At 47.2% G+C, this 24,522-nt stretch overlaps 1 protein-coding gene across 1 annotated transcript; it reads right to left on the reverse strand.

Moving 5' to 3' along the window:
* Positions 1-1,363: 1,363 nt before the first annotated feature.
* On the reverse strand, positions 1,364-24,069 carry LOC142960363 (kinase suppressor of Ras 1-like). The gene is made up of 20 exons (XM_076102174.1): positions 23,905-24,069; positions 15,777-15,917; positions 12,464-12,611; positions 11,877-12,366; positions 10,579-10,760; positions 9,965-10,034; positions 9,780-9,863; positions 9,520-9,581; positions 9,324-9,433; positions 8,826-8,994; positions 7,206-7,254; positions 7,046-7,109; positions 6,220-6,498; positions 5,933-6,129; positions 5,744-5,840; positions 5,403-5,536; positions 4,874-5,005; positions 4,609-4,744; positions 4,335-4,468; positions 1,364-3,081 (listed from the first exon to the last, which is right to left on the reverse strand). The coding sequence occupies exons 2-20, from the start codon at positions 15,906-15,908 to the stop codon at positions 3,075-3,077; spliced, it is 2,676 nt and encodes an 891-aa protein (XP_075958289.1). The 5' UTR covers positions 15,909-15,917; positions 23,905-24,069; the 3' UTR covers positions 1,364-3,074.
* Between the last annotated feature and the right edge of the window lie 453 nt (positions 24,070-24,522).

The raw sequence follows: 24,522 nt of genomic DNA on the forward strand, positions 1-24,522 counted from the left end.
TATATATAAATTATATAATATTCCGCACTCAGACCCAGAATTCAGTGAAGGCACACCACAAAAACAAACGGCTAATTGTTGTTCGCTTTGATTGCCATGCAGGGAGGAAAGAATATTCTTTGTCCGGCCTCCCAGTAAAAGGAAGCGGTTTCCATGAAATGCTGGCCATGTGACCCGGTACCAGTTGGAGTCAAAGAGCTTTTGGTCGCAGCTAGTGCATCGTGAGCCGGGATACAAGGGCCTTTCTCTTCTGTTGGATTGATACCAGTATGCAGGAATCAATCCATCTTTCCCACTAGTCACAGCCACCACATCAGATGCATCCATACCGATAACAGGCTTCAAGGACTGAATGCGAGCAGTATTTATCATTTTACCGACAGCTCTCAAGGTCTCATATTATACATTTTGTGATAGTCATCACATAAACGCTGCAAAAGCACAAATATGGGGGGGGAAAAAAGAGGCCGACATTTTATTTATGAAGCGTATGAAAGCATTTTGCACGCCAACAGTCCATACTGCTCTGCTATAGATTGCAACTGTGGATGAATGTGGATCAATAAAGCATCCGAGCCAGCGTGCTACTGGTAATGTCAGTGTTGAACCAGATGATCTGCTGTTACGCAGAGATGTCCTACTCAATGCAACCGGCTTCACACATTTTAGCTGACAAACCCACAGGTTCAAGCGGTTTCCAGATTGAGGCCACGGTCGCTCAATTTCACCGAAACTGAGTCAGCTGTTCTCGGTAAAAGAACGATTGCTCTTTCATACCTTATCAGTGCATGCAACGCCACAAATATATCTGACCAAACTTCATGCCAAAGCACAGTTGTAATAAAAAAAAAAAAAAACAGCCCAGCTCAGAATAGAAAGACTGAAGCTGACTGGTCCTTTACGTTGGGTCTTTATGCCACCTAGAGGCCAACTGGGATACATCACGCAGCTGCTGCAAGCTTATTCATAACCGCCTACTGCAATGAGCTTCAATGTTCATTACTGACCTTTGACAAAACTTTGACTTTTACTGTTTCCAGGGGCTAAACGTCTCAATGGACATGAAAGCCACTTGGTGGGCTCTTTCCCCCGACACATTCCAGAGTGGGAGACAACCAGCAGCCTGTTTCCCTCATATTTCTAGGCTGTAATCGAACACTGGACGTTGCAGGTACGCTGCCTGCGCTGTAACCACGAGGATAGCAAGCACTGTGCACATATTCATATCCAACGACTGGAAAGTAATATCTTGCAGTTATGAATCTGTTGTTTGGATATGAGAGTAGAAAACCTGGCTTATTTGATCAGTAATACTGGAGCCTCACTCTGCCAGGAAGGCAATAAAACAACTGTGTCCACTCTATTGTTACATGACAAGCCTCATTTTATTGTCTTTCATGGATGAAAACAGAAACAGCGTGTACAGAATGGTAGTCACATGCAATACAAAAATATGAATTTTTACAACAACATAAAAAAACATGTATTGGCCCATTCTAAAAAAAACATTGTACAGCGTTTATACAGTATCTTATACCTGAAAAAAATATAAATATATATACACATCTGTAAATAGCCATAGCAGTACCTATTCAAAACAATGTGATGTATTTTACATAGAAAACAGTTTGTACAAATATTAGAAGAACCATGTTCATTTGCGATACATAAAATAATGTATGTACATTACATACCATTGGATTTGCAACACAACATTTACCGCAGTCTCTCACGGAAAAAAAACCACCCCTACGTATTCCAGCACAGGATGCTCACCTCAGTCGCACGCACACACACACACAACACATAAATACAAGCACGCCAACTGAAGCCAGCAATCACAAAGAGTATACACAAGCGCGCACAAGAGGTAATGTTTTAGGAAGATATAGGACACTTTTTGCACCAGGTTCCTGATTTATACTTTTTCTTTTTTTGCACAGAGAATGAAAAATCACTCAACTTCTTGAGAGAAGTATCTTTCTCAATAACTCATATTCCTATAAGGTGCACTTTACACATCAGAAGGATGGACATTTAGCCAGCTTTATTCTATTCCCATGTGGATTGTGAATGATGAAGGGAATATTTTGACCTGTGTCGCTTCAGTTCAGCCGTCGTTTAGCAAACACAAGTCTCCATCAGTGCCCCGTCGCTCAAATGCATCCAATAAACAGTGGATTCAGCAGGTTACACTCCAAATAGACAACAAACAAGTGAGCATATCACACCGTCCGAGCCTCTGAGACCCTCCTGAAGACAAACAAATAAAGAAAGAAGAAGAAAGAAAACACTGCAAATATGTGACTATTCAAAAGCAAACTAAACAACAACAAAAAGAGTTCATGATCATTTTTTTATCCTCCCGTTGACAAAGTGCATAAGGTGTCTAGACATGGGCTGGTGACCATCTCAGCACATCACACAACCGTTAAAAACAGAGAGGAGCAGAGAGGCACTCAGCCCCCCCCCCCCCTTTAATACAGATAAATGAAGTGGTCCGTTTGGTGGTGGGGTCCATTTTATGTCCAGCAGTGTGTGTTTTTTGTATTTTTCATTAATTTTTTTTTGTGCGCGTGTGTTTCGGAGAGAAAAAGAGCCCCGTGGTCATGCACCCCCCCCCCTCCCCCCCCCCCCCGGGGAGAAACAGCCACGTCACAGCAGCACAGAGAAGGTGAGCGGACCACAGCACACCAGTCGGCCTCAGCACAGACACCACGAGCCGGGTATTCGCAAAGCCTCGGAGTCCCGGAAACAACGTTGCGGAACCGAAAACCAAAAAGGAAGGCAAAGAGACGTCAGACGAAAGGGAGGGGAAAGCGTGAAGGACGACAGCTGTGCCCCTCCCTCCCCTCCCCATCCCCGCCGTCACACCTCGCTCCACCGATCCCTCTCTTCCCGACAACACAAACGCGACGGTTAGACACGGAAGATCAGACTGTGGGATTAGTGGAAGCGGTGTCTGTTTCAGGCAGAGGCGACGCTTTGATCAATCCCGTAAGAGTTAAGGATACAAGAGCATGCAAGGCAGTCCCAGGCTTTTGTTTTGCATTGCTTAGATTTCAGAGCGGCTGCTACAACCTAGGTTTAGAAGAGAGAAACAGAAGAGAGGGAAAGGGAGCAAAGGGAAAACACAAACGTTAGACGGTTAGTGAAAGTGTAACAGCTTTACAGTGAAGAAAGCATCATTTGAAAAGCAGCAAGATATCACGTAGAGTACATATAGATTAGTTAGAGGATGATCACGACATAAAAACTGGCCAGGCTGTGTGAGTTCAATCAACAAAACGGTTTAGAAGATTTCATTTGGTTTTTAAGTCATTTTGCTTCCTTTAATTAAAAGAAAACAAGCTTTCATCTCTCCCATCACCCAGCCCGAACAACTATGTGGGATTAGATAGTGAAGCCCTTCTTCACTGCCGGTAGCTTGTAGTCTTTGTGGCAAACACGACAGAGGCAAATCATAACTATGAAGCAGAAAACAAAGTGGGGAAAGCTGTAATGAAGGCGTGTCGATGAAAGCGTTAGATGGCAGGAAGTTAAAAGGCTGGTCTGGGTACAAATAAAAAGGAGAATGAAATCCATTCAGGTGCAGAAATGTACGGCGTCACCACATACATCTGGTTGCTTCACACGCTGCGCTCAACTTCAGAAGATAAGTCACAAAAAAAGGCTCATATTTGTAGCTTGATCACAGTGAGAACAAGGGAATGAATTAACTGAGGGATCACACAGTTAACCTCTTCCATCTGCTGCTTCTCGCACAATCACCGACACACACACACGCGAGGACAGAAATGAACACAAACACAAAATTCTATATCCTTGTCGATCTGTCTCGCGGGTCTTTGCTTGCGCCGCCAGCCTCGTTTAGGAAACTGGAAATTGCCATGACAACAAACGATCCAATCAGACAGGTTTTTTTCGTGACATTACAAAAGTCACGCCCTGCGATACGTTTTGGTGTCAAAAAACGAGCTCTGTGTGACAATGAATAAATTAAACTTTACAACTCACATTTACACGTATAAACCACTGAAGTTCACATTGGATTAGAGAGCAAGCAACAGCAGAGCTGAGAGGAGCGATGCCTTGGTGCAGAGGGACCGAGCGCATTTGGGTAATGTGTGAAGATGAACGGAAATTAAGAAATACTCAAATCCTATTTATTAAGAAGATTATGTAACACCAAACGCAACCCCCGAAGGCTGCAGTCAAGCCACTGTACCACAAGGAACCAGAAGACACACAATAAGAACTCGGCGCTCTTGTATTTTGGTTTCGTGTTCACACGTCCAGTGTCTCCACTACGTCCTTCCTCTCTGGATACCTACTCTGCAGACTTCCAGAAGTGTCCGGGGTGGGAGAGCCTGCGGTTGAGTTTGGGCAGCTTCTCCAGCATGTCGGCCAGCTGGGTGAAGGTCGGCCTCTCCCTCAGGTCGTACGCCCAGCAGGCGGAGAGGATCTCCTGAGGCGACAAAGCACTTTGAGTCAGCAGTCAATCAGTGAGGATCAATCTCACAAGTTTCACAGCATCTTCACAATCCTGACATGTGTGTGTGTGTGCTCTGCTTGAGTGACACATCGGTGCGTCTTTATTCAACTCACAGTGACCTCCTTGCCCAGACTGATCTCCCCCAAGACCTTCTTTATGCCCTCTCCGCTCCCCACCTGCCAGATGGTAGCCTCCACATGCTGGTTGGTGATCGGCCAGTCCCGAGCTTGAAGCTCATACCAAATGGTGCTTAAAGAGGGGGGGGGGGAGAAATCAGTGTAATTATTCTGTCGAACGGCGAAGTCTCTTCGTCAGAAACAGGTGTGACGGAGCAGTTGGTCCCCCCGAGTTAACCGAGACGAGTGTGACAGAACTCACCCGAAGGCGTACACGTCTGCCGCGGTGGAGAAAGGGAGGCGGTCCTCGTTGTTACCTGGGCTCATCCTGCGCACGATCTCTGGTGCGAGATAACAAATCCAGCCATGTGGAAGTTTTAGTTTGTTTTCACGCCTGGATACAAAAAAGAAGAGGAAAAAAAAAAAACAGGTACACATTTGTCAGTAACAAATCAAATGGAGTGGAAAATCTGAGTGGGAAGATGCATTAAATAGAGTGGAAAATGCATTAACTAAATGTAGTCCATCTCCAACTCCTGTGTACAAAAGGGAGCGCGGATTTAGAGAGTGGTGTGCTCAGAATGTACTTAAAAATAAACAAGGCTGTGATGGAAAGCATTCCGATTTTACAATCAGGAGGCTTCAGTCTTTACAAAAAAGAAGAAAATACTGGCTGACAAGGGAAATGCCTGCAGGGCTGGAGGACCTCAGCAATTATTACAAATCACTGGACCTCCCTAGGAAATAGCAGTGTGGTGTGAAGAGCACTTTGGCTGAGTGGCGTTTCTTACCTCCCCTCCTGAACAACTCCAGAGATCCCAAACAGCCCGAAGTCTGTGATTATGACTTTGTTGGTATCGTGAAAAACGTTCTTCGACTTCAAGTCTTTGTGAACAATGCCCTTAGCGTGCAGATAGCCCATTCCCTGTGTCGGAAGACAAGGCGGGTCAGTAGCTATGGATCGTTAAATCATACACGAAAGAGCTAAAATAAAACAAGTAATACACAATAGTCATAGTTAATGGATTTGCCTTTGTTATAATACAGATTTACTATTTCATGGCACCGCTTCTAAGTGCTTAAATCATATATATTGTATATATATCGTAATATAATGTGAAAGAATGAATACCTTTACAATCTCCTGCGCAATTTGTCTCGTCTTATTAATATCCAACGTGTTTTTAGTGTCTCTCACAACGGAATACAGCGTCCTGCCTTTACAGAAACTGTAGGGGGAGAGAAGAAAACAATTTCAAGTAAAAGACGTGTCTTCGGGTTAAAAGCGCTTCAGAGGCGCGTTTGATATTTCGGCTCTCACCTGGTGATGATGGCGAGGTGGGGCGGAGCCATGCAGGCCCCCATGAAGAGGACCACGTTCTCGTGCCTGGTCTGTCTGTAGTTCATCACCTCCTTCTTGAAGAGCTTCAGATGGTCCTGGTTGTTCCCGTCGATCTCGAGGAGTCGGATGGCTACCTCGCCGTGCCACCGCCCCTTGTGCACTCTGCCCCAGCGGCCCTGTGCGAACAGACAGCAACTTCAGCTGCGGTGCCCTTTTTTTCCCCCCCGGAATACGACAGCATGTGCCGTCAACGTCTAGGTCCTCACCTTTCCTATGAGCTCCCCGAGGTCCAGCTGCTCGAAAGGGATGTCCCACTCCTGCAGGTAGACGCTGGTCTGGCTCGCCTTGCGGGAGATGGGACCCTTCCACTGGTTCCCCCGGGAGCCGGGCAGATCATCCAGCTCATCGCACTCGCTGTCAGAGCCCACGTTCATCCTCATGTCCTCCTCCTCGCCCTCATCCTCCCCTTCATCGTCCTCCTCCTCGTCCTCCTCGTTATCGTTTTCCGCTTCGGGGTCTTCGTCTTCGTCCTCTATTTCCTCTTCCTGCAAGAGTGCGGTGACGGCGTCGTTGATCTATTGTGCTTACTTACTGCCATTTTTTTCTTCGTATTCTTACAGATTCAGAAAATGCTACATTTCTAATTGTTTTATTGTATATAAGTCATCTGTATCTCCCTATTGGGTGGTTGTGAAATTCATCTTATGAAGGATGAGTCAATACATTCTGTAACTGTGAGCCAGCTTTGAATTATACAGGAAGACGTTTTTCTTTTGCTGTCGCAGACATAAAATGGGGATATTTACATGTCAGCAAGACTCTCCTGTTTAAATGAATAACACAACCGGCACAGCCAAACAGGTGAAAGCTGGTCCCAATAAACAAATGTTTTGTCTGAGATTTAACTATATGAGTCACCCGAGTCTGTCTGTCTATCAACCCATTGATGGATGACAATATGAGTCTCCGACAGAACGTGGCGCAAAGATACATTTCCGAAATATATAGAAAAGAATATAACAACCTCATTGCACGGACAGCTAAACCTAAAGTATTGTTCTAGACGGCGCGTACATCGTGTTGCAACATTACCTCTTCATCTTCATCTTCTACCAGCTGGGCGTGTACGTCATCCGCCGATTGCTCTCTCTCACTGCTGTGACACAGAGAAGGGGTATCAGAAGGGGCAAAGTCCAAGAAAAACTAAATATTTAAACTGATGTGTCATGAACTTTTAATACAAATGTCTTACACAGTGACTTGGAGGACGTCAGGGTGCAAATGAGCAGGGCTGGAGACATCTGTAGAGGACAATAAGATGGTTAAGGAGGAAATGAGAGAAGCAAAAATCATTTTCTATGTCCCCCCCCCCTGTTTCCCCTTTAGGAAAGCCCCACCACATGCAGAACACGGGTACATCCCAAGTCTCTTAATTGTCATTTCCTCGCTCCTCGCTTGAACCGGAAGTTGTTCTGCGCCGCCATATTGACAGCCGTCCCAAAGCTCTTATTTAGCTCGGAGGAGCGAGGATGGAGGAGGGAGGAGAGACCTCGGAGGAACCATGAGCGAGGAACCACGAGAACAGCCTTCCAGGAAGTCTTTTAACGGCCGACACGCCCCCTCGTTGTTCATCAGTTATGTGATTGGACGCTTCAGTTGTCTTCCCCTCAATAACTTTTATTATGGATACAATTAAAGTCAGAGAGAGCTGGGGAGACGAAACACTTTTTACATCATTCATCATCATTTTCATTCAGTCACGTGAGGCGGATCATTCCCGAGTTTGATGAGTTTTATCATTTAAATTGAACCTGAAACATGGAGCCTAATACATTTATTCCAGTGTTCAAGAGAAACCATAATCATATTCTGGGTTAATTAATAATGACGTCAGAATCTGAATTTCAAAATGTACAGACGCATTCCGTCGGTAGAAATCGATCCTGCGCTCATAAACAGGACACAGTTTGTTAAAGAGGTAACAGACTACAGAGAGGAAACACCTCTACAGTGATGATTACTGGGTCTTTATTAGTTACTATTATTAAGTGCAGTGATCATGTGAACAGACGCAAACTTCTCAAAAGTCTCTCCAGCTGTTAAAGCCGTGACAGCTGTGATCAGCTGTGATCAGCTGTGATCAGCGGCCGCCGTCATCAGCAACAGACGTCGCTTCACGTGACGCAACTGAGGAAACGTCGTCTCATGTCTCTTAAAACATATTTCCTCGTTTCCTCTCTCCTCGCATGGTTTCCTCCATGCATCCCTGGTGGGAGGGACTAAGACGCAAGGAAAGGACGCAAGTGAGGGAAACGGGGACGCAATTAAGAGACTTGGGATGTACCCCATGACTGCTCATGCAATTTGCCACTACCACCAGCAGATGGTGTCAAAAGGCCGTTCAACGTGCAATCCTAGTGCTGGCACACAGTGAGAGAGAGCCGGATGGACTGCTACAACCCCAAAAGCAAACATGCAGAGGAGGGAAAGAGCTACGTGGAATCTACAGTGTGGAGGATGGAACGAAGCGGAGAATAGCAATGCAGGGTGACATTTTGGGACCGTCAACTCACCGGGGAAGATAAACTGCTGTCTATGCTGAAAGTAACAGGCAGCTTTTGCACAGAAAAAAAAAAAAAGAGAGGGAAAGACCGACAAGCATGGCAGGGGAGAGAGACTCTCGGTTAGAGAAGCTTTGAATGAACAGATCTTGTAAACAGCACAGTTGTTCTTCAGTGTTAAGAGTTGTATGTGGAGAGAGAAGGGTGTGGCCCGTGCTGTTAAATGCAGTTAAACTGGAAACGTGGTTTAAGAACAATAGTTCAAAGCATGCACATTTCAGTCAGTACAGTATACTTCTTTCCAGGCTTACCGGGGAAATTGAAGCGGCTGTCCCGATGGCCTTTGGGCGAGGGGTTGGGTGGCGGGGTGGCGCTGGGGGGGTTGCTCTGCTGGAAGGGCGCGGGGGAGGAAGGTGTGGACGAGGTGGTGGAGGACGGATTGCTGCTGGAGTCCAGCTGGTTCAGCACTGGAGGATGGTCCTGGTGGTGCGGGGGAGGGAGGGAGGGAGGGAGGGAGGGATGCAAACGACACTAGTCAGAGCAGATATTCCAGATGACTTCTAAATCTCATCTTGACATCGTAGCAGTCGACGGCGAACCGATGGGGATGATTCTGACCAAAGTGGTCTCAATCTTTCAAGGACAAAAATATAGTCTTGTGTGGCATTCTACATTATGGCTTCATTGATTTAAATAGTTTATATAGAGGCGTCATAGTTTGTGAATACGCAATGACTGTCGTGTTTTAAAAAGGTCCCCATAAAGTGATATGGTGTGCCGTAATGCAGAACTGCTGAGCCATGTTTCACCTTTTTCGTAATGGCCTTTGGTAGTGTGCCGAACTGCGGTGATTCTGACAGCCGGTCCACGGGGTTGTTTATATCAGACGGAACGGACTCGGTCCTCCGAATTTTGGCGACTGGAGGAGGAATTGGAAACGTCACAACGTGCACGCACAACACAGTGAGCCAATCAGCTGCAGACGGAGGGCAGAACAACGCTTACTTGGCAGAAAGGAGATCCTGCAGGACGGGGCTTCCTTTGTGCATTTGTTGTGGCACTTTAACCTGCACAGAGAGTCGGCACAATATCAATACACGCCGCCTTAAAACCCTCCAGGCTCCATCACGCAGGCCAAGGATTGAATCCTGCCAGAGCGCCTGTGTTTCCTCCTTCTGCGCTCTAACACGCCACTGCTCTACTGTCTCAGTCAATAACAAAAACACTTAAAAGTTGAGTGACGCACCCTTTAAATAGAAACTCACCGACAGTGTTTGCACTTAACCCCAAACATCATGTTCTTCTGGCACACCTGACATGTCTGGGACAGCCAGGACTTGGTGGAAAACCTATAGGACGCAAGCATTTTGTTATTAATACCACATCTAGCTCGTTAGCTTTGTTGTGACATTAGCTTATGGAACATATGGTGTGGAAGAGAAAGATCTACCTGTGTGTGACTGCTAGGCCGATGTCCCTCCTCACTGCTTGCGGGGAGCCGCGATGCGCTGCTACGTTATCTAGCCAGGGAGAGCGAGTGAGAGACATGATTAGGTTATGTCGAGAAAGACCGGTATCTAATGACGTTACCCCAGTGGTCAATCACATAAAAACAAAAACGGAGCATTTACCATTTAGATTTGGTCAAACCACATTTGGGTTATGATTCCCTCACATAGAAACAATTGAGGGAATGTTCAGTCACATTTAAGCACAAACACAAACTTGAATGCATATGAATCTTAAAGAAAAAAGGCCAATAAGCTCCTAAATGGAACGGGTTCTTCCTCGGCTCATGCTACACCCTTTGACCAAGTTTCATAGAAATAGGGCCAGTAGTTTTTCCGTCACCCTGCTGACAAACAGACCAACAACAAAACCAAACGGAATACATTCCCTATTTGTTTAAAATCGGAATAATGCCTGGCTTACAGTATCGCAGTTCATTGAATCGTCACTCACAGCCCTGATCAACAGACTATGTTTGACATGTCAAACACGCATATTCACCAAATCAGCAAAATAATAATAATAATAAAAAATGTATACACACGCATGACTCACTCTTAATGCTGCTGTGCTCCTCCAGGAGGGTGGGCGTGCCGGGCAGGGTGTAAGACGCCGTGGTGGCAGCCGGGGTGATTCCGGGGGTGCGCGCAGACATGACGGGGTAACGGGAAGGCGAGTCCTCGCATCCGTTCCCGTTAACTTGCATATTCAGTAACAACTTATTCTTCTTAACACACCTGGACAGAGGGGGAAGCAAAAACAACCAGTATCAGACTGGATGCAAGAGCAGGTGCGCGTCAGCACCAGGTTGTATTGGGCAGGTTATGTAAGGGCTAGAGAGAGGCACGTTGGAGTACCTAAATAGCATTGGCCCGGGACAGACAGGGTGACATCTTTAACACCCAGAAGTCACAAAGACTGAGGCCAGCTCTGAGGTTTATACGCACGCACACGCATGAAAAACAATGAATCTGTCTAATTTCATCTAGATTTCTGTTCAGTCAGCTATCAGACCTGTGACTCGATTTCAGCTTGCCGTTGTAATATACCGATATGCACGAAGCCGGGATAAACTAGCCGGACTGCCTGTGCGTGCATTAGATGTGTTGGATCTATGTCAGCTGTATTTACTTCTGCCTTTGCCATTTGTTTTTTTTCTCACAAAAAGCTTTCCATAAACACACAGGATATTATGGATAAACATGTGGCTTGTTTGTGTATCTGCATCCAAACACAATAGGGAGGAAAACTGAGGGAGAAAGAGAGAGATGTGTACTTGTCTCGCCACCTCTCTGAGCATTAGTCCTTGGACATATTTCCTGTTTTGACATGAGTCATAATCTCTGGGAATCTGTGCGGGGATTAGCTCCACTCATGCAGCCAGAGCAAAGGAGCAACAGGCAGGATGTGAAAGGATGTGGGGGAGGCGGAGGGAGGGAACGCAAGAGCGCGTCTGAAGAAAAGCTCGGCCTCTGCGGTCACGACGCGGCGCAAGACTGAGGTGAGGAGGAGACACTGGGAAGATGCTTTCAGGAAAACCGCACCAGCTCATCAGTGGGCGACAAGAAACACGCGGCTGCATCAGTAACCCAATTACGCATGATAATGCTCGTTTAAGTAGGCTACAGCATCCACTACTGCTATCTGTTCCTTTCACTTCTCCACTGTAAGTGGAACACTTTTGTTTCTTTTTTTCTTTAGGTTAATTGCCTATTTGTACAGTGCTCAAGGATAGTTTGGCATTGTATATCAGAATCTGCTTTATTGGCCACTAATGCATGTGCATACGAGGAAGTTGACTACCGTATTTTGCATCCCTCTCTCAATGCACAAACAGCTCTCTGAGCACCTACTTGTTGGAGGGCGGGTCCTCGATGCGGTTGCCCAGCTGGGACTCGTGGCTCTTGCTGCGCGTCAGGGTGATGTTGGGAAGGAGGTGCAGCACTTTGCGGGACGGAGGCGGAGGGGTGCAGGGGGGCTTCAGCTGGTGGCGCCTCTTGGAGGGCGGAGTTGCAGGCGGGGTGGACGTGTGCCCGTGGAGCCGGGCTGCGCGGGAGAAGAACATCGGGAACGGGTCCGTGAGGGGGCTTTCGCTGTGGCCGTACGACGCCAGCGCCTCGGGCGTGGGCGCCGCCGACACCGAGCCCGAGCGGGGATGAGGGAAGGTGGCGCAGGGGGTGGATGGGGTGGAGTGGATGGCGGACGGGCGGGCGAGAGGCGACGGGCTGTGAGGGCGGAGTGGAGTCCCGAAGCCGGTCAGCTGGTCTGAAGTCAGCAGAGAGCCACTGTCCCTCCTTGTGGGCTCGGACAGCCAGGGACTGCTGTCTTCCCTCAGTTCCCCTCCTGGACCAGCACAGAAAAAAACACCATCAGTAGGAAAACAAACAAAAAAAGAAGAAGAATAGAATGTCCCGGAGGCTCCCGTGGAGTGAACACAAACCTGATTCAGCAGCACTCATCAGACAGGAGAGGGCAGCACTGAGCCGAGCACATTCTTCTGAACTGGACCCTAGTCTTCGCATGGTATCCCTCACCTGAGCGCCTGACATCTGCAGTAAGGCATCCAGAGTCAACTTTGCTTCCACCGCCTGCAGAGGAGCAATTACAGAGGGAAAGGAAGCGAGATGCATGTTAGCCCTCTCCCGCATCCAACACGTCACACCACTAGTGTGGACATTATACAACTGATGCCATTTGTGTCACGGGAGGATTGAGCTGTCGGTAGAGCGTCACTAAAAGACTTCTGTTGAACACGGCGGCGTTAGCGGGCTGGAAGTCAGCTTTAAAAAAGGGCAGCATGTCGCAGTATTAAATAGGTCATACAACCCCTGACTTGCTCTGTTCCTGGAAATCGGTGGTAATCCTGGATGTTTGGGGCATTTAACATGCAGCTTCTTCCACTTATTGGGCAGATTATTCAGGACTACAGACGTGGTTTTATGTCTGAATCAGTAGATAGAAGTAAAAAACTTTAGGAGGCCAAATCTGAAGTGATCAAGGCCACGTAATACTTTTTTTTTATTCTGCCGTTTGAGAGTCAGTGTATCCTGACTAACACGTCTGTGCGATGGGTGCAGCTAAGCACAGCCTTAAGACGGAGTGATCACTGTACAGAGGTGAAGGAAACTTTGACAGCAAGCTAACAGGAAGACAACAGACATCGCTCAACGCAACATTGTGCAAGTAGAGGATTACATTAGCGAGGCATGATCAGAGTGGGAGGCAGACTGAGCAGCACTGGTAGGCTACAAATCAAGGAAATAACAGTCAGACACGACACGGATTACATGGCTGCTAGGACTCAATACACCGCAATCACCCCCCCCCCCCCCCCCCCCCTCCAACCACCTTCATAACAAACACCTACTTGTAACCGACAGCTTGTCAAACTAGACAGTATAGTGGGAATCAACTATTTGAAGAGACAGCAAAATGCAGCACTCCAGAGGGGCAAGAGGGGATTGGATGATTTTATTTTTCCTTCTTTTAAAAATCAACAATGAGATTACGTTAATAAAACAGGCCGTGGTCCTTTTCAGCTACAGATACACTAGCAGCAAGTTCATGGTGGAAATTTACATTTATAACAAGTTAAAAAAAAAACACACTGAACAGTGTGATTGTGTATCTGTACTTATAAAGTAGGTCATTTTCAGTAGCATATTTGGATTAAGACATTATTGCACCATCTCCATTTCCTCTCATTTCCACCGGTTATCGTATAAATCACAACCAGAACCGTCGAACAGAATAGATAATAATAGGGGAGGACCAGGTTTAAAGCCTGAGGTATTTACCGCTTACTTAATGTTCGGTTACCGAGACAGTTGGCAAAAATGACGGCACAAACTGTTAAGGAGTTAAGGATGTTTTTCTGACATGGGGGGGAAGGACGCAACCGCCTTGTCAGGCAGGTTAAAGCCTTGCTCTGAGAGGGCAAACACTGATCAGAAAACTAGGGCAGCCTCCCACACTCGTGTGTACACTGTAAGCAAAAGGAAGCACACACACACACACACACACACACACACACACACACGCAGAATGCACAAACACAAGGGTGAGTGACGTGATATTCAGAAGTGGCTGTGGAACCCGCCGCTCCCCTCCCACCTGCTCACTCATAATAACATAATAACAATTTTAGCACCATGAACACAGCACAGCTTGCACACATGATTGCTGTACTGGGGGCCCCCTTTTGTTTTTGCCATGTATGTGCACACAGCAAATAACACCGCATGTTTACTGAGTCTACACTTTGAAATGGGCCCAAAACCACTTGACACAGAGGGCTTAGAATATACTACTCATGTGGGCAAACGGACAATGAAGAGCAGAGAGGTTGGATGCAAAGTTTAAACAATATATATATATATATATATATATATATATATATATAAAATCACTGTAATGTTTTTGGACCAGCCATTACATAATCCAGCCCTCATAGTATGGACGCTCGGTAGAAATCTCAAATCTAATAATGCTTGATCTAAATGGGTCATCAACACGCCTTGACGCCAATACATACTTTGGGAAATCCCAGTTGGTATACAACACACACACACACACACACACACACACACACACACACACACACACACACACACACACAGACACACACACACACACACACGAGCACTTTTACTATGCTACCAAAAAAATGATTTGAAGGTGGTGGGGGTTTAAAACTGAAAAGCAAATGAGCACAGAGCGTGAGGGTTACGTCTAAAACCATCACAACAAGGCAAGTGAAAGAAGAGGAAAAAGTGTGCACAAGCTGGGGCCATATCAAAGAATAACAAGTGCAAGAGGGATTTCAGATAAGCAGGTTACAGTTAGGTCACTAAACGAAGACAAACAAGACAATGCAAACATTACAGTGGATGAGAGGGACACAGGAAGGGGAGCCGAGGGGAAGGGGAGGAAAGGACAACAGAATCAAACAAATCACGAGGTGGAATGAGAACGGCGTTATAGGCGTGAACTTAAATAGTGGATCTCAAACCAGCTGTTATCTCATAAGTCAGAACAAGATAAAGAAGAACTGGCAATGGGAGTAGTTTCCGTATGATCCAATGCAACCTACCAAATAGTGAGGAATGTTTATTGTCTTTAACATTATAATCTATTGATAAAGGTTTTTCTTTCTGGAGGAAATATCTCTGTGTCCTGTGTCTGTGTTCAACATATTACTCAGGCTCTTAATCTGAAAAGTCATCTCTTACAAGGCCACCAAAGGGCAACACTGCCACCACGACATACTGCAACGCTGCTCTTTGGTGTCGTTTGTCACAGAAAGCTGATAGTTTTGACTCCAAACTGAGCGCTCACTTTCACAATAGATTAAAATGACCGTGCAGCTGTGCTTCTCTCATCTGTAGAAAGAGATCAGCATCCTTCTCATCAACATCCTCGATTAAAAGAAAGGATTCATTTTATTTAGACCGAGCCAAACGTTTGGAATCTGCAGCCAGGGTGTAAGAATCAAACCTTAAATAATGCCGATGCACATACTAATTTCAACAAATATTCCACTCTACGAATATTTGTCAAAATGAAAAATGACAGAGCTCCTCTTTTAGAAAGACATGTTGATGGTCACTGGTCAAGTATTCCTCACGTACATGTGAGCGGGGACTGAGTACACAAACTGGATTCCACATAAATGTGACACAAACACAGTCACCCAGGCCAGAGAGAGGGCGAGAGAGAGAGAGACTGATATTCACACAGAAACAACGTGATACCTCGATGAGCTCCGGTCGCAGGTTGATGGTGCGGAGCCAGTCTCGTAGGCGCGGGTAGCTGTCCAGGGCCTCGGGCCTCTCCGTCTCTGGCACTTTCTGCTTGCACTGCAGCTGTTTACAGATGTATTTCATCAGCTTCACCTGCAGGGAGCAACAGAGAACACAGCGCAGACGGGAGGGGCAGGTTAGAGAGGGGGACTCACAGCGTGCTAGGAGCTACGGAGCTAAGGAGCAGGCCTTCGCTGTCACACCTCTGTGTTGGCATTGGGGGTTTTTGTGTGTGTGTGTGTGTGTGAGATGACACAGAAATGATGCAGTATGTGTGCTTTGTTTTTACTGTAACACCACACATCATAAGTCACTGTTTAGAGCAGCACCACATATACTACAGACTACTGGTGATGCTACAAAAGTGACATTCCATGGGGTCAAATCCATCTTAAATTGACACGAACCACTATATACTCTCCATTAACAGAAGCCTCTTCATTAGGTTCACCTGATGCATTAATCACTCCGTACTCTCACTGGGTTTTTCTTTCTTTCTCCAATCTGAACTCAGTGCACCGGCAGCAACGATTTCAGTGTTTGTTTAACCGGATTTTCCAGTGCACAAGACAGTTAATTAGATATAAACAGCTATTATCATGCAGCGGAACAACGAGCCGGTCATCTAATGAGAGCATCCGCGGTGCTGGCACAGCAAACAAGGAGGCAGCTCAGTGACATAATGGCGGAGGAAAGAGCCATGTGATCAATTCTCACAGTTAGTTTCAGAGGCGCTGTGCTCTCTTTTTTTCCGTCACCTGCTCTTGAGGCTTGCATTAATGACTGAAGCCCTGGCGAACACCTTTACTGTAGCGTCTCATGACGCACTACTTTACCGGAACACCCCAAACCCAGCTGTGCTCCAAAAGAGCCAGCAGCGCCGTCACCGTGTCGAAAGCAACTCGTATTCAACTGACACACGAAGCCGCGAGACGACACGCCGACGCTTTCGAAGCCAATGTCAAGTGCAGTGGTCCTGTGAGTAAGTATCACCGTGGTGTTGTATTCGCCTTGTATGCAGCTCGGCGGCGGCCGTATAGTGTGTCTCCTTATCTCGCGGGCTTATCTATCTGCGAGAGTCCATTACAGCACGTGCAACACCAGCTATAGCTTCTCGACCGACTCGAGTGAAGTGAGCAACAACGCGCACGTCTTTTTCTCTGCTCATTAAACTTTTCTCTGTGACACATCCACACACACACACACACACACACACACACAGACATAAACTCTCATACAGCCACGCCGCTGCCAGAAAAGTGCGGCCTTGGGATGTGAAAAGGCTGCTGCGTGGCAGCTAACAAAAGCATAACTCCACTGAGATGAAAGAGGATGGAAAGGAGGTGAAGTGCTCTCTGTGTCGACTCTGACTGCGGCTTTTTCAGCTCCGCAATTACTCAGCTATTATCAGTTGCACTCGAGAGCATTATAAAATAATAAAGTGGCCTGCATTATTGAACGTCAGCTGATAAAAAAAAAGGGATGTTTTCAAAACTTACAAGCAAGGAAATGCAGAAGAAAATAAATGCAAAAAAACAAAAACAAACAAATCTCCCCTCGCATGTAAATGCCTTCATAAACTTGTTTTTCAAAAGCATAAAAATACTGTAGTGTGGTTAAATGTGATGCCCTGCTGTTCACAACATAACTTCAGAGTTTGAACCTCCTTTTAGTTGCATTCATTTGACCTCAGAGTCCAACCAGTAAGAGCTTGGCAGCTTGCTCCCACCTTCTACATTAACCTGATTGTGCCATTGTCGTACATATTTTGAATTTGCACCTTATGGTTATCTTAGATAATATCTTTATATTTTCACCCCTCCCACTTTGAAGTGCAACAGCTGCACTGCAATTTTCCTTTGGGATGATCAAAGTTGTATCTTCTTGTATTTATACACGTCTGTGGCTGGACAGACACACATGGAAACATATCTGTGACACATTTTCTATCCAACCCGTTACGAGCGGACATTCTGAATTACAGAGCCTCGGACATTACTCCCTGTGCTCTACGAACGCAGTGCTCCTGGAGATGTGGATTATACTGGCATGGCCGGCAGTGAGAGAGGCCTGTGCTCGATGTGGCTAATGAGCTAGCTTCCTGCTTTTGCCCCCACCACACACTGGTGCAGCCCTGTGACGTCGGGTTACCTAGCAACCCCTCTTCTGAGTCGTCAGCAACATTTCAGTGGGATTTTCCCACACATGCGAAAACACAGAGATCAGACACAATACATGTCCACATGCAAAGTGTCACCATGCGTGTCCACAGGACAATAACTGTAGCAGCGGCAAAAAAACAAAACACGGCCGACGTGTTTGATCTCCGGTCCCACACGGAGCATTCACTTTACCCGTTACCACCCTGAATAAATACGGTGGATAGAGTTACACAAGCGTGCATGCGAGCGCACACACACACACGTCCTCAAATCCCACAAAGATACCAGTAATGCATGTTGAGAACACAGTCAGGCGTCTCGACAGATAACGACAGACCCCCTCTAATATATTTTTGGTGCAGAGTGGAGAACGCAGCGTTTGACGCGTGGCCTGGAGGTAGGAGGAGGGAGGAGGGGGGATGGCGTCAGAGCCCACCTGTCAGCAGCCGAGCTAAACAACACCATGGCAACGGCCTAATGCGGTGAGGAGATGAGTGACAGGCGGTGTGGTCCGCCACCCAGAGAGAGGGGAGAGAGGAGTCCCGGGCAGCGGCCTGCCTGCCTGACACAGCAGGCGCTTGAAGGAGCAGATCCCACGGCTCCCGATTGTCCGCTCAAGGCCACTTTGTTTGGTGCACCTGCCGGGGAGAGCATCTTGAGAAGTGAGCCACGGCGCTCTATCCCAGGAATTGATATTTGCACAGGAAGGTCACTTCCTTGCTCTCAGACTGGAAAAACGCTCACGTTTCTTGTTGTCGGAACAGGCTCAGTGAGGCATTTCTACGCCTGGTGTCATATTAACTATTGATCATTAAAGGCCCGAGCGAAATCCGGGGAACATTTGCGGTGCAAGCAGTTGAATGCAGTCGGAGGAAACCACATCTGGGCACAATAATAGCACAATTATTCCATACTCCCAACAAAAGGGACACAAGAAGCTACTTTTAACGTCTAAAAGGCAAGTTGTTTTACTGGATCGTGCAAGTAGCGGATCCGTGGCAAGCGCACCGATGTTTTATGGCTGACGCACAATTTTATCCTCACAGAAAAGATGAAAATTTCAAAAAGACAAAAGCACAATGAAGGCAGGCAGACCCAGTTATGCAGAGGGCACGTCACATGGACTTCTAGAGGGGGGGGGGGGGTGAACGTACATGGTTGACAGACCCGGACAATGGCTTGCTGCCCCTCCTCCATCATTGTTACCACCAGTGCAAAGTTGACCCCCTACAGTGAGCTGGGCTGGGCTGGGGGGGGGGGGGGGGCTTGTTTAGGCTAACACTGTGACATATCCGACATGTGGTCTGTGGAGCCATTTTGTACATTTCAAAACAAAAGTACCCATTTGTAATGGGAACTGCAGATAGTAGTGCACATTAAACATGTTTTGTGAAAACAGATCATTAGTACATGAATAAAAAAGGCCCCCCCCCCCCCCCCCCGCGCACAAATCTAACCATTTATAACCAACCGCCGTGCTAACTTCCTCATGATTCGGAGCAAGCAAATTGCCCCTTTTCCACAAGAGAAGTGCAGCGGACCTCAAATGACAGGATGTAATGCAACTCATCTTGAGTCGGTTTAAGAATAGACTAAGGCCAGCCTACACTCTTCAACCATGCTGATTTCCACATCGTGCAGCCATTCGTATCGACTGCACCACAAAAAAAAAGAGGAAACAGACACAGGGGTCGCCGTTGCCACAGTCGCTAGAGTTGTGTTTCCTCTGTACCCTCATGTGAGCGACATTCTCCATTGTCTTCTCCTAGGCCTCCGACAGACACACACACACACACACACACACACACACACACACACAGAGCGGTTGTCATGTCACAAGAAGCAGCCCAGCGGATTGGCTTTGATTCTCCCCTCCCCTTTCCTCCCTGCTCTCCCCTCTTACACAGGCTCTTTGCGCGTCATTTGATTTTCTTATTTAACAACCAACCCTGAAAATGCGTAGGAAGAAAGATGTCTAAATATAGATGCAGCCACAACAGCTCGCACCACGAGCACACAGCAAACTCTCCAACACAGCGAGGAGACAAAACAGAGTGACGTTTTTTTTGCTGTTTGCTGATCATTACTGAGAGCTGTGTGATTACAAGAGATAAAGACCCTGGATTGCTTTTATGTTAAGACCGACAGCCAGGAATAAATATGTTTTAAGTTCATGGGGGGGGGGGGGGGGGGGGGGAAAGACAGCACATTCGACTGTCTTTCAGGATGTCTTGAGTTCAGCCTCTGGATCATGTAGACTGATTTGGTTTGAAGGCAAACAAGCTGGCGGGGCAGTGCGAGTGGGTATGACAGGGCAAAAGTCAGGACTACATGAAGAGCTACAGTAAAAGTAACGCAGAGGCAGCACGAGGAGGCTGAGTGGGATTAACATGTGAAAAGTGAAGTACCAGTTAGCACTCCATTTGAGAGGCCGGCATCATTATCCTCTCAATGGCAAGGCAGGGAAAAAAACAACAACACACACAGTTCAAGTGGAATAATAAAGCTCTCTCAATGAGAGTATAAAGTGAGTTCAAGCCTCTCTCGATGGCCCTCCAGCGCAATATGGGAGCGGCACCTCGGGTAGCGACAACTGCATTGACCTCGTGGTGCTTAAAGCGTGAGCAGGAAGGACATCGATCAAGTCCGGCCGCTACAGGACGGTTAACGCGTGGTCACCTGGACACCGATGGAGGGAGATGCGAGCCAGCGCGCTCGCTAGAATTTCGAGATGGCGGCAATCATCTCACGGCGATGGTCGCACGCAACTGAGGTGAGTTTTTCCCGGGATGTCTTTGTGCATGTCGGAAATACAGCACCAGGCGCGTCGGCCGGGATTTGGAACCAAGTCGGCGAATGAAATCTCAAGGAGGGCCGAAGCAAGAAGTGAAAGTGCACAACTATGTCAAGACGTGGTTTCATAAGGGTCTGCCAGTAAAGACAGGAAGTAAGACTGCTGATCAAGACAGCGCCCCGTGCCATGCACGCTCCACTGTAAAAAAAGCTTGCTGAAAGACGTTTGAAAAACGTTTACTGTTCCGCACTCTCTCCCCTCACACGGCGTCTGCTGCCGAGCGCTTTCTTTAAAATCCAAATTCTTTGTTTAAACACTTGTGACTTCTCCCCTTGTTTATATGACTGGAAAGCAGTTCCAAGAATCTACTGGTTTGATGATTAAGTGTTTCTGAATCAATGAAGAGCATTCATGCGCTCGCCCTGTACATCTATGGCGCACAAGAGGAGTAGGATAAGAAAATGAAACTTGTAAATTTCACAGAACGCCCTTTTAGCTACGACGACGAGGAGCATTTAGGCTCATGCAACTGAGTAATGATACCACAAGATACCATTATTTACACATCGCAACTGGAACCGATAAAATCACAATTTAGACTTCGGGAACAGTCCAAACAGCTTGAAGCACGAGTTACATATACGCTTTGTAATAGCAGAAACAGTTTGACCATTGAGACACGAGAACAGTTATAATCCCTGAAAATAAGATGAAATAAAAAACATACCACTGAGACCTACGTTTAGCATCTTCCATACCGGTTTCCAGTGCGGCAGCTATTAGCCTGTGAGCAATCTGAGGTTCTTATCATCTCCAAAGCAGGAAGGTGGTCGATTTCAACCCTCAAAATGCTAAGGACACCGAACCTTAGCAGAGCTCACTTGAGGTAACCAGACCCCCTATTTGCATTTCTGTCTTTTCAGGGGTAACCCCCCCCCCCCCCCCCCCCCCCCCCCCCCCCCCCCCCGCTCACAAAGGCCTCTAACTACAGGAAAAGAGACCTCAGACCAGTTCTCAAAGGCCTTCAAGAAACATGCACGGCTTGCCCATTGTCATGTAGAACAATGCCGGTGCAAAACGCACGTTGAAAAGCCACGGCGCACCTCAGGAAGTACTCTGCCAGATCACGTCCTGTTCCACGCAGTGACGAAGCGCGCATCACAACGGATGAAGAAGAGCTGAAGCTTGCACAGCCAGCAAGCTTCACTTTGTGCAAACTTTTCAGACAGACTACGAGTTTCACACTCATTGTGCAAAAGCAGTGTTAACTTCAGTCAATACTTTGAATTTTTTCTCCATTTAATACAGTGTTTCTTTACTCGAGCCTGTGGAAATGTGTTCCCCTACACAGCGTGCCAACTTGCAGCTTGTGCCTGCCGGGCCAACTAAGGGGCTACCGAATTATCTTGTAGACATTATGGAAATGGCAAAAAAAAGAAAGAAAAAGCTGCACCTAAAAAACACAGACTCAAGTAGATCTTTTGTGGTGCGTCCTGGCCTGCTGAGGCGGACGGACGCCAGAGCAACAGCAAGCTACATTGCGACTCTGCGACTAAATAGTGAAGGTCACGGGAAAACCAGTTCAGCCAGGCCCGCCGCGTCTCTGTGAGGCTGAAACCAAACGCTCGGAGCTTTCTGGTACATTAGCTTTTCGGGGCGACGGCGCAATTGTTCACGGGGTGTTCAGTTATACAGAAATAAAACAGACATGGATAATTGATAGCCTCCAGCCAATCAGGAGAGAATATTCCTTTTATCCAAGGTATAACGCTTAAATAAACCATGAGCCAGAAAACCCATTTACCATCCATCGTGTCTCCAGGATGTCAGTGTGTCTGGAGCCTACACACCCAAAGACACATTAGACTACCCTCTACAAGTTGTAGGCATGAACCTTGTACTATTCCATTATTTCTCACAACTCCGCGTCTCATCTAAATGTACTGTATCAGTCTTCTATAGCCCCCACACACAAACCCCCTCTTGCCACCCCCCACCCCCCAGCAGGACGCTGGGGCCCTGTTGTCCCCTCATGGCATTGTTACTAACAACACGAAGCTGCACTTTCCATGACATGATTCCTTCAGTCGTCTCGCAGCTGAGAATATTTACGACAACAATATGTGACTGTAAACAATCCCATGGGTGGAAAACATGCAGGCCCGAGCTACAAATAGGGCTCCCGTCAACATCACTGCACAAATTCACAAAGCAGGAAGCATAGGGAATCACACTTTTCAGAAAGATGAACACACTTTACATAAAAAAAGGTTGATTATTATGGTGTAACTACTTACAGATGTGCAATTTTATAAGAGCTTTTTTTAATTTTCTATTTGAAATACCCACGGTGATGGTTGAAAGGCTATAGAGACAGAAATTGCATGCGACCAGGCATGACTTCCTCTATCACGCCGCCTGCAACAGTGCCGAGGCCCCCTACAAAGCCCCGGTCTCTCGCGCAAAGCAATGTCAAGTCATGCCAACGCGACCTGAACTGGATCTGCATCCAGATGCAGCGGGGGCATCAAACCCTGCCGCTCACGCGGCTGACACGCGGATAAACAACGCGGAACGCGTCGTACATTTTTTTTTTATTGCCTTGTATTTGTCTCGCGTGCGTCTTTTGTGCGCACACACACGCGCGCGCGAGAGAGAGAGATCCCGTGCAGAGGGAGACGGAACACGATAGCATACATTAGCGGTGTATCAGATTATAGAATGTGTGCCATTAGGCCAGGCGGGATTCGTCCGCGCGGCGCCGCGCGCGAGGGGCTTCTGAACAAACGCTTCCACCTAGAGGAGAGGGTTCGCACAAATATTTAGGGGATCTTCTGCAGGCATAATGAAGACAAACAATGGATGTAATTTTCTTTTGAGTCACCTGCACCCTCAACACATCGACCTAGTAGTAGTAGGTCTACATCGTAAAGCGACACAATGTACCCAGCTCACTGACGCTCGGTGATAGGGCGCCTCGCTCGCAGCCTAATATTCCGCCTGTATGAGGCGGACATGGTGCGTTGGGGGTTTATGACTCCGCAATTTGACTCGACTGCTCCGCTATCGCAGGACAAGGGGGGGGGTGGGGGGGCTTCGATAACAGATCTGGAAAGCTCGTTACCTCCAAAGTGCGTATTTCTTGCTGCGTGAGGTCGTTGGACGCGGGCGCATTTGGTCCGCAGCCCCTGTAAACTGGGGATGGAGATCTCAATCATATTCTGGATGAGTTCGCATTGATGTAGTGCGGCCATCGCTGCGCCACCGCCGCCGCCACTGTCCCCTCTCCGGCTGCCTCATCACTCTCGACCATCTTCCCACCTTTAGCAGACACACTATCCATTCCTCAGCATTGGGCACGGCTGGAAGGGCTGGAGTCAAACGGTTAAGCTAAAATTGTAAAAAATAAAAAATAAAAAATAAAAAAACACATGCAGCAGTCCAGCGACACAGCGACCTATTGTGGAAGTTAGCTGACAGCAAATGTCCCCCCAGCTCCCCAGTCAGGACAAAAAAAAACACACGAAAGTCAGGACGCAAGAGGCAAGAGGAAATATTTTCGTTTTGGTCAAAACAAGATGTTCGACGGGGAAACAGGGGGTGAAGCGGTCCGAAGTCCAGGAGTGCTCGACTTGTATTTTTCGGTCCGTACAGGCTACCGACGACAGGCTACTCTCTTGCACCGACAGCTCTGTGGCAGAGGCTCTCACCGTCTGTCAGCTGTTGGGAACATCATGGGGCG

Source organism: Anarhichas minor, unplaced genomic scaffold (assembly GCF_050575085.1).
Source record: "Anarhichas minor isolate MPS153535 unplaced genomic scaffold, ASM5057508v1 ptg000027l, whole genome shotgun sequence".
Classification (NCBI taxonomy): domain Eukaryota; kingdom Metazoa; phylum Chordata; class Actinopteri; order Perciformes; family Anarhichadidae; genus Anarhichas; species Anarhichas minor.

Coding starts and splice junctions, on each gene's coding strand:
- LOC142960363 (XM_076102174.1), bottom strand. CDS start 15,908: ATGAAATACATCTGTAAACAGCTGCAGTGCAAGCAGAAAGTGCCAGAG. Junction 10,761..11,876: donor GAGGACCCGCCCTCCAACAA/GTAGGTGCTCAG, acceptor CCCTCTGTCCAG/GTGTGTTAAGAAGAATAAGT. Junction 9,864..9,964: donor GGCCTAGCAGTCACACACAG/GTAGATCTTTCT, acceptor TGCGTCCTATAG/GTTTTCCACCAAGTCCTGGC.